The 10369-nt window shown below is 37.6% G+C and overlaps 1 protein-coding gene across 1 annotated transcript; it reads left to right on the top strand.

Moving 5' to 3' along the window:
• The first annotated feature begins 619 nt into the window (after window positions 1–619).
• Window positions 620–10081, top strand: LOC146477257 (lipoma-preferred partner homolog). The gene is made up of 8 exons (XM_085113703.1): window positions 620–981; window positions 2582–2683; window positions 4273–4340; window positions 4792–4839; window positions 6034–6164; window positions 6399–6450; window positions 6718–6786; window positions 8167–10081. The coding sequence occupies exons 1-8, from the start codon at window positions 741–743 to the stop codon at window positions 8320–8322; spliced, it is 867 nt and encodes a 288-aa protein (XP_084969829.1). The 5' UTR covers window positions 620–740; the 3' UTR covers window positions 8323–10081.
• The last annotated feature ends 288 nt before the right edge of the window (window positions 10082–10369 follow it).

Below are 10369 nucleotides of genomic sequence, written 5' to 3'. Positions count from 1 at the left end.
GCTCTACGTTTGGGAGTCTTCAAATGAAACTTGCGTACTATCCAAATCAAAGGTGGTTAACCTTTTGAGTCTGTGGACGAAATCATGTAACTCTTAAATAGTGCAGGGACCTCTTGTACAAACAGCTGCAAAGTGTAGCCGGATCTTTGTGTAGATCAGGACCACTGAGCAATGTTGAATAAAACGTAAAATCAAATGCAAGGTTTGACGAAATCCTGAACTGTACGCACCCTTTTAAATGAGGGGTGGTTTTGAGTTTTAATTTTGAGTCTGTAGACGAAATCCTTAAGTGTGATCACTGGATTTAATGGATTGTAAAACTTTTGGAGCAGAGGAGCACAAACAAGCCTGCCTCAGGGCCAGCATGAACAGGGGGTCTCCTGACAGGAGCTAAGGAAGGATGCTCATTAAAATAAAATCAGTGCTTTTTGGCAACAGTATTCGTTTTGTAATGTTTTATAACTGAATTTTTTAGATAATTTGTGTCAGTTGTACTTTGAATACTGTACTGATGGTTGGTGATTATTGTGCCCCTCCCATTCCCCTCCCATTCCGAAGCCATACCATGTACCCTCGGATGTGACCCCCTCACACCCTCTTCACATCCGAATTCCAAACATTCCACCTCATTTTCAATTGGCTTCCAAACAAGGCAAGACGCAGAAACAATTCATCAGTGTACGCACTGCCAGGAGCACAATAAGTCGCAGCGCTTGAGTGATCGTGTATTTACAGTAACAATGGCCTCTAGGACAACTCCTGTGCGATTAGATCCAGTGACAGGCAAAAAGATTCCACCGCCTGTATCGCCGAAACCTATTAGAATGACAGCGACAAGGCTAACAAGAGCAAACGTTCCGAAGCCACCTCCAGCTCCTCCACAACTTTCTACGGGCGTTAAAAGCGCTGAAGAAGAACTGGATGCACTTACTGATCTCCTGGTTAAGAATTTGGAGAACACAGGCGATCCAGATTTTTTTGGTAAGTTTATGGAGATCATTGTTGATGTTTCCTGCTGTTTTGAGATCGTTCAACAAAACATAGCGTGTGCTGAAAGAATCCGTGCGCAGAGTCAACTTTTACTTTCGCGGTTGAAGAGCGTCACTGAGGAATTTGACAGAAAGCTGTTTTTAAATTTTCACTTGTCTCGACCTTTTCTTGAAAGAGATTAGCATGTCTTGATTTTGTTAATCCTGTAGAATAAACAGATGTGGTTTGATTCTGTCTTGACTGGTGTCTTCATACAGACAGGCTTGGAACCTCGACATATTTAAGCTAAAATTATGCGAAGTAAAACCATTTTACAAAGTCTCTTTGGTCCATCATCAGGATTAAAAGAACAGGCCTGTTTAATTTGTATGTGATGATCTTTTCAAATTTGATGGAGATCCTGATAATTTCAAAAATAGTTTTTCGGTTTGCATGGCTAATAAGCCTGCTTGCATTGTGCAAGTTCTCTTAGTTGCTTGCAGCAATTAATTGAGGTGATGTTTTTTCCAAGTTTTGTATTTCACTATCAATAAACATAGTAATTAAACGTTTAAGCTTTTGTGTTGAATTTCAAATTGGAATGATTAAAAATAAGAGAATTAATTCTTGACATTGATAAAAAAAAAAGATCTTTCACATTCCTATGGGGACTAAAAACTGATCATCCCAATTTATTGGAGTGACCTTGTGTTGTTATCAAGATACTTCAGACCATTTCAGGCCTTGTTGACCCTGTTTGTTATTTGTACTCTGATTGGGAGAATTGGGAGACGTCCAAAGTGTTTGCAGTCCACAGAGTCGACCCTGCTTCAATACTAACATTTTTTGGAATAACATTTGGCCTAGTCCATTGTCTTTTGAGTCAGAAGGAGACAACTAAAGTGTTTGCATGATCGAATGTGATAACCTTAAGTGCTCACAGCATTTTAGCTTGCCATTCATTTGGTTGTTTTTCATATTTTGACTGTAATGGCCCGACAGGATTATTGACGTGCACTTAACAGTTATGGATCAGTCAACTTTTGTTGGGGTGCAGGAGAGTGGGTAAAAATAAAGAATTTGTAATGTTACAGGATGTTTGGGAACAGACAGAAGTGCAGAGCTAAGAGTTGCAAAATAGAAGTTGGGAACTCAGAGTTAAGCCTGGTTTTCACTAGCACAAGCACAAGCACAAGAATCAAAATTTTTCTTTTTCCTCTGCTTGCTACCTGTACTTCCATCACATTCATTTTCATTTGACATAAAGCTGTTATGCTTGAAATGCTAATGCACCTGTGCTTGCATCACTGGTGGAAATCAGGCTTAAATGGTACTGAAATGACATGTGCTGTCCTCCTTTCTGTTTAAAGTTGGTCTTTCAACTGTAAAGTTGATGGTACAAGTTCATTTTGCTGTTGGCTGTAGGAAGTCTTATGTTTCCTTAGACAAGAAAGTTTGTTCCACATTGCTTCTCTCCTTGTGGGTGTATAAGTGAGTTCCAGGGAACTGTCACAGAAACATAACCCTGTAATGAATTCATGCCCGATAGCTATAGTTAGATTACATTTCAACAGTTTTTTTTTTTATTTTTTGTTATTTTTTTATTTTGCAGGAATATGCAGCAAGTGTGGTCAGAAGGTGTCTGGGGAGGGAACTGGTTGTACAGCCATGGATAAACTTTTCCATATCAAGTGTTTTGTTTGTGACAAGTGTGGTGAGTGCATATTCAATATATCAGTCAGCTATCTGTGTAGACTGTGAGCAGTCTCTTTCTTTCCTAGCAAGCAAGGAAGCAGTGAGCCACAAGAGATGTGTGTGTGTGTGTGATCTGCAGATAAAAGTACAACTGCTCGCAGTCTTATAGCCATCTGTTGGACATCTTGATCTTTGCACTTTTCTTAATTTACTTGGCTGTACTATTCTCATTATACAGCCAAGTACAATTTAGTCAGCATTTAACTGTGTTTGGCATGTGAATGTAAATTTTTTATTGGATCAGATTGCAAAATTTGAGTGCCTCATATTCCCTTACCCTTTTGGTTACCATGGAGATGACGGGACTGTATAAAGACTGTTTAAAAGGCATGACTGTTTACTCCCATAACTTAGTCAGTCACGTATACCAGGCCCCAGTTGTTCAAAGGGCTGATAATTTTATCTACTGGATAGGTTGCAATGTGGCAGATAAAATGTGTGCAAGAATTTCCGTATAGCCCTATAATTTGTGTATAAAGTTGAAGCTTTTGTCTACTTCAAGTTAGGGATTGTGTGAAAAACTTGCTAAAAACTTTTGTTGGAGTACATTTTATCCGCTGGAATTATCAACTTATCCACTGGACAAAGTTATCTGCTCTTTGAACTACCAGGTCCAGGCTGATATATCATGCTCTCTCAAGCCAGAAGTGCACAATTCCATCGACACGCCGTCTCTGACTGCTAGCTCTCTGTTGTGTTACTTAAATCCATAGTTGGACTCCTGAAAGAAATCATTGGAGCTGAAGAGCTGGCGGACTTGGATACCAAGTGAACTGAATATAATAACTCCCCTCTCTAAAGATGTGGTAGACCATATAAGTGAAAAGTAGGCCAATTTGCTGACCATGATAGCATGCATGTTTCACCATCCCTATATAAACACTTGGAAAGCAAATGGCTTGATATACTACAATATGTAAATAAACAGTTGCTTGAACAATGTGCAGTTCCAGAAAAAGTCCATACCACCCCATAAATTGGAAATTCCTATAGAGAGGGGGATCTTAAAAGTCAAAATTTTAGAAGCAAAGTATGAAGCCCATCTGGAATTTCCTGGGGGGGGGGGGGTGCAAAACAAGAAACCTTCTGTGGGGGAGTATGGTAATATTTCCTTGAACAGCACAATTAATGGTCATCAATGCCCCAGCTGTCTGACTTGTGTGGGCCTCTCATCCTGTCAAATCAAAGCCAGAGAGATAAAGCACTGATGAGTAGAGAAATTTTATATGAACAGATTTGACTGTAATCTGTTCATTCTGGCTGTGATAACCCAGTGGTGACTTTTCTTGACTAGCTGCCATTTTGTTGTCACTGTAAAGATTTGTTGATCACAACAAATTTAGTTCTATTTTAATGTTCCAAATTATATTTAATGCCTCCCACAGAGAGTGTTTCTCACTTTGAACCTTCCTAATCCCAGTTTAGCCTCAAACTTTCCTCTAATAATTTTGGCTTTGGAGATCCCCCCTCCCCCCCCCCCCCCCCCTGAACATGAGACTTACATTTAGACACTGTCAAAGAGTTAACAGGTTTGTTTTCTATTTTCAGGATGTCAATTAACCGGGAAAGTATTTTATAAGGTGGAAGAGCAAGCTTTATGTGAAGCTGATTATGTGGTAAGCCCATAAAATTATATTCCTAATAATTTCCTTTTGTTAAGGAGCTTGGGCCCAATGTTTGCACTTGAGTTTGCACTTTGGAATTACATTTGTGTTAAACTAGAATTTCTCAAACAGGGATAACCCAGCAAAGAATTGCCACCGTTAAACTCTCTGTTGTTTTGACAATATTGTGTTCATTTGCATGGCTTTAGTTTGTTATTTTGTCCTCTCTCCATCACAGTCTGATAGTTAAGATGAATTTCTTTTAATATAATGAAAAGTGGTCAGTTACAGAAAACTGTTGCATGACCGGTAGTTTCAATCAGCACAGGGGTTAAACGAACTGAATTTACATGTATGTGATCAGATCATTGGGAGCATTAGCCACACTCAGGGCCCTTTGTAGATGTACTAATGAACACTAGTGATGTGTTAGTAATATAATAATATAGTTTTCTTTTCATAGGACACACTGGAGGCCTGCTGGGCTTGTAACAAGCATATAACTGATCGGGTGAGTTCAGTTCCGTGAAGTCTCAGTACTCTTTGTTATACATCATGAATGAATGTGGAAAACCAAGCAGAGCTGAAAGAGCCAGCTACGTACTACTGAATAATTAAACCTGAAACAGAGAGTGAAGAAACTGGCTCCTTGTGGAAAAAGGCCATAAACTGGAGACAGTTCTCTATGCAGATGTCTTTTGATCAGCTTCAAACTCTGAGTAGATGGTCATCTTTACTGAATTTGAGAAATGATGTATAATTTTTTATTCAGTAAGTGTCACACAGGCATACTCAGAAAAAAAATCCAAGTGCTCCTATCAGGAGTCGAACTTAAAACCTTCCACGTACTAGTTCAGATGGTCTACCACTGAGCTACATGAGACTCGTGGGAGCTAAGGCCATTAAACTAGGTTCATGGGACATACATTCTGCATATTGTTAGGATTGGAATGTTTGAAACCCTGACCCTGTTCAGGACGAAAATAACCTTAAATACCTACCCTGTGTAGGACAGCGCCCTCTATTTTAAGACCCTATTTAGGACAAAGGACAACATCTATCTCTTGTGTTACACAAGTGTTTATTAGTAATAGTAATAACATTTAAAGGCCCACTGTCACTTACCGGACGTGATGTTCCACGCATTGAAACGCGAATACCAATAACAACAAATAAAATAATACACTTCCTAGAAGTGATGGCGAAAAATCCCAAAATTTCGTATTAACAGCGGTGAACCTTAAGCGGAAACTCAATTGACGTGAAGCATTGTTCACTAAAATAAATACAGACTAACGTCTCTGATTTCGAATTGCTGAATACAAGACGACAGTCTTGCAACCATACCCTGTCTAGGACGGGTCCAGGACAGACTCGCTTGAAATTATATACCCTGTTCAGGGCAGAGACGCCAAAATACATACCCTATCCAGCGGCACGTCCCCGTATAGCTCATATAGGGGAGTACCCCCCCTCCCCCCCGGGGGGCATGGTACGCTGTTCAGAGGAAATGGTTGCCTGGCTTCCAATGAATTCCCTGCATCCTAGGTTGCATCCACTTCACCTCATCCTTCTAAACCCCACACAAACTGAACCAAATTTGTGCTTATGATATGTACTTTTATTATCAACTGAGTATCACATATAGTGGCTACCTTAAAAAAAAACACAAAAAGATGACATTCTTTTTCATTTATTAATGCAGATTTTGCGAGCCACTGGGAAGTGTTTCCATCCTGACTGTTTTAAGTGTGAAGTTTGTCACAAGAAACTTGACGGAGTGCAGTTTACCGTGGACAACTTTAACAAAGTCCACTGTATTGAGGACTACTATAGGTACTATATTTTCTTCCTACGTTTGAACTATTTTTAAAGCAAAGGTCACCGTGGAAAACAACCCAGCTTCTGTTCAAATATATTTGCCATTACCTTCAGAAAAGTTATTTAGTCCCTGGATTTTATTAGTAATGGCATTTGAAAATTCTGGACTATATTAAGGTAATAATTTTGATATTACACTTATTAACTTCTTATTAACTAAGTAATTCACATTGCCATTTTTTTTTCCAGGAAATATTCACCAAGATGTGCATCTTGTAGTCAGTTGATTATTCCAGATGAGGTATGATGTGTTCCTAATATAATGAGAAAATTGCTCATTTCAACCACCCAGTTTTGTAAGATGATGATGATGATGATAATGATGCTCTTACATCCTGAATTGACCCCCTTCCTCTGGCAGGAGGGTAGAAACAACAGTTCATACTCAACACTTTCAATAAGAGTGCACCCCAAATAAAACCTCTAGACTGTACAAACATTGCACCATCGTGACATACATGTAAATAAAAATGTTTATTGAGAGGAATTTTGTTGGAATTTTTAATAGGGGCAGGATGAAACTGTTCGCATTGTTTCAATGAACAAGGATTTTCATGTCAAGTGTTATGTTTGCGAGGTAAGCAAATGTTTATGAATGTGTCTGTAAATAATTGACTGCCTTTTAACAGTAACAAGCATTGAATGTCAATGGAAGTGGAATGCGAAAGAACATTCATTCATACAGCCTCTTGCCATACTCTAGCCAACCTACAGTTGCAGAAAAGGAGCAGACATCCTGCCTGACATGGAAAATTAGCACAATATGAGATATGCAACATCTTGAGTGAATTATTAATAAGCCAAAGTGTATCTGCGTGAACAATATCACTGTTAATAATACTTTATTGTGACCAAGCATATAGTGGAATTACTATCCAGATTCTTTGTACCCATTGCACGCCCATGTCACTTGATTTGTTTACCATTGTTAAAACCAGAGTTCTGTTCAACACGGCATCCTGTTGACAGCACAGAATCTTTAATAGTGACCCTGAGCATATGAACAGGGGGCTTTATAATACTGAAGGTAATATTAAATAAGTGCACAACTTAGTGCTATGCAGTTTTGAAATGTGTTTCAAACAACACCTATTATTTTCATATGAAATAGCAATAATGGTAATAAAGACAAAAAATATACTTTTAACAAAAAGCCATTCCCCTTAAGGATGGTCTCTACTAATAGAGAAGTAATTTTGTACAGTTTATGACTATGCAGAAAAAGCAAAATTAATCTTAACAAGGGCTGTTGAAATCCAAAAAGAATTGGGGGTAACCATGCATATCATTAGAGATAGTTAACTGACAAATAATTACATTTCTTAAAAGCTTTGATACAATACTAAACAATATGTGGAATTTTTGTTCTAAATAATTTTGAAGCTAAATTCTCTCTGAAAAATTAGTGGTTACCTCCTATGTGTGTTCTACATATACTAGTATCATAAACTCTCTTATTCCTTAAGTGTCTCTGATGAACTTACTTTGGTAGTAACAGACTAGCAGCTTGATCTGATCTTTATCATCTTTGATGTCTACCTGTGTAGATTCCAGTTGCAGCTGGGAAATGTCCTGTGTTTTCAGTACAATCAGCACATTTATGCAACATTGATTGCTGACTGATTGTAAATGTGAAAGTTGTTGTATGAAATGACATAATTATATTTGTATGTCTTTGATCTTAAAATTAATGTTTGAATGCCCTCAACCTTAAAAAATATCTTACTCAAGAGTATTTAAGTCACAGTTACAAAATGTATTAAAAGAGATTTGCTCAAGCATATATCAGCAAACACTAACAATTTCGGAGTGATCATGACTCCATTTTCAAGGGAACTATGTAACTAAAGAACATGCAAATTACATCATTTAAAGCGACTTTGGCCGGAAAATTAACATAACGGGGTGCAAGTCAGAGTAAATTGACAGTCTATTCTTTTTTTGTTCAACATTTTAGGACTGTCATGCTCCTCTGTCTTCTGAGAAAGGTGGCTCTGGTTGTTACCCACTGGATGGGCATCTTCTGTGTCAAGACTGTAATGCCAGATGGGTGCAGAGGATGACAGCAGAGTTAGATGCTAAACCATCACGCCCCCTTACAACTGAATTATGAAATGCGAGAGGAGAGACGACTTTGCAAATTAAGTCAAAACGTAACATAGCTGTGTTGTTTCCAGAAAATATATTTTTATTTACGTTTTTTGCCAGTAAGGAAAAAAATCTCTGGCACCCAGAGGTGTAGTCAACAATGTTTTGTGTTTTCTTGCTTTTTTTCCTTTTGCCGTTGTATTGTCCTCAAGACGTCTGGTATTTTTCATATTGCTGGACAAACAATCCAGTTCATAAATGTATAAAATGTACCCTGTTTTAAAGGGCTTGTAGAACAAGTTCAGCATAATGACACAATTTAAGTGTGAACTGACAAGCATGGCTAGCTTCATCTGACATACTGTCAGTGCTTCGTAGTTGATTTTGGCAGGAACAAACACTGTGTCTGTCATAGAATGAGTCTGTTTGACATGTACAACATGTTACCTATTATATTTTTTATTTGAAAGTAGGCATAACATTTTTGACCGACAATAGCGAATGTAACGTTAAATTATAAAATTACCCTTTAGTCTAAGAATTTGATTTTTAATTGAATCTGCTTTTTTGAAAATGCTGCCCAGTCATTATATTATATTGCACTGCATGCTTTTTGATCATATTGCAATGTGAAGCAAAATGATCATTTAGAGTGTGTTCAGTTGGCCTTACTCCGGAACAAGTAAACACAGAATTATTACATCCTATAATCAGGGCTGTGCACCATACCATCCCCACTTATCAATCAAATACAAAAACTCCAGCGGCAGGGTAGTCAATAATCATAGTAAAATTCAAAATACTCCCAATTTGAACAAAGATGGAGCAAGTCATCCAATTTTTATCTGCAACTTGTTCCATCTTTGTTCAAATTGGGAGTATTTTGAATTTTTGCTTTGGCATGTCATATAGGCTGTTTCTAAACTCAGCTCTCTGAATTGCGCCATCAGGAAATCTAGGAAATATATGCAGGGCTTAAAGGGTTACACTGGTAATCTTGTACAGCAAATAGGACTGTAAATCCACAGAAACACTGTTGAATGTTTTGTGCCAGATAATAGATATTGTAGGTCACTTTTTTTTTACATATACCATTCATCAACATTTAAATCCTTGCAGTATGCAGGATGTTTTTCACATGAACCTAGTTTATTGGCTTAATAGATCCCATGAGTCTCCTCTACCTCAGTCGAAGAGCAACCACACTAGTAATAAAAAAAATGGAGGGTTTGACTCCTGTTAGGAGAAAACTTATTTTCTTTTTCCAAATATACCTGTGTCACTGACTGAAAAATTCATTTATCATAATTATTAATAATTATTATTATATCGTTAGTTCTTATTCTGGATTATGACCAATCAAATGCACTCTTAATAAATCAATAAGTTGAAAAACAGATAGCCAAACTTTTGAAGTACATGGTTGATGCATTCAGTTGTTACTTTAATGTTTGATGATTAATAGTTATTATCAAAAAGAAACATGTGCTGTGAAATTAGGGGCATTGAGGTAACTGAATGTGGTTGGTGAATTTTGCCAACCAGCAGTTCTTTTGAAAACTCTTTTAAATTCTCTAGAATTTTAAGTAGGTATAGCACTATGAACGTTGTTAACTTGTGATTAGGCAGGTATTTTTGTTTCACCCGGTAAACACTTTCCAAGGGAAATTCATAATGAAACACGAGATCAAAGGAGTAATGCTAAAATTTGGCTTGACCTTTGGTTGTAACTTTATAAATCATTTTGTATCTGTTTCCCAATAAAGGCTATTGGAAGGATTCAACCTTGTTTGTGTGTGGGAAATCTCTCTTGTGTGTGTCTTTCAAGAGTAATCCTGTGTAAGTTTGATTTCCAAACATTCCAGGAAGGCCCTAGTGTTCTTTGAGAGGCAACTGTCAGATCAAAGAAAGTAGTGAAGACTGATCCTATCTAACAAGCCTATCTTGTTAGTTACAGAAGGGTTCTTTACCATCATCCAAGACAAGCACATTAATTTTGGCCATCTGCAAGTAACATCTTGTTAGTCACTTGCCCGATGGCCAAGCTATCCGACAACTAACTAGAATGAAAA

Source organism: Pavona decussata, unplaced genomic scaffold (assembly GCF_977016875.1).
Source record: "Pavona decussata unplaced genomic scaffold, jaPavDecu1.1 SCAFFOLD_71, whole genome shotgun sequence".
Taxonomy (NCBI): Eukaryota; Metazoa; Cnidaria; class Anthozoa; order Scleractinia; family Agariciidae; genus Pavona; species Pavona decussata.
The sequence above is the reverse complement of the archived record's forward strand: the minus strand, read 5'-3'. Positions and strand labels throughout refer to the sequence as shown.

Coding starts and splice junctions, on each gene's coding strand:
- LOC146477257 (XM_085113703.1), top strand. CDS start 741: ATGGCCTCTAGGACAACTCCTGTGCGATTAGATCCAGTGACAGGCAAA. Junction 982..2,581: donor AGGCGATCCAGATTTTTTTG/GTAAGTTTATGG, acceptor TTTATTTTGCAG/GAATATGCAGCAAGTGTGGT. Junction 6,787..8,166: donor TCAAGTGTTATGTTTGCGAG/GTAAGCAAATGT, acceptor TCAACATTTTAG/GACTGTCATGCTCCTCTGTC.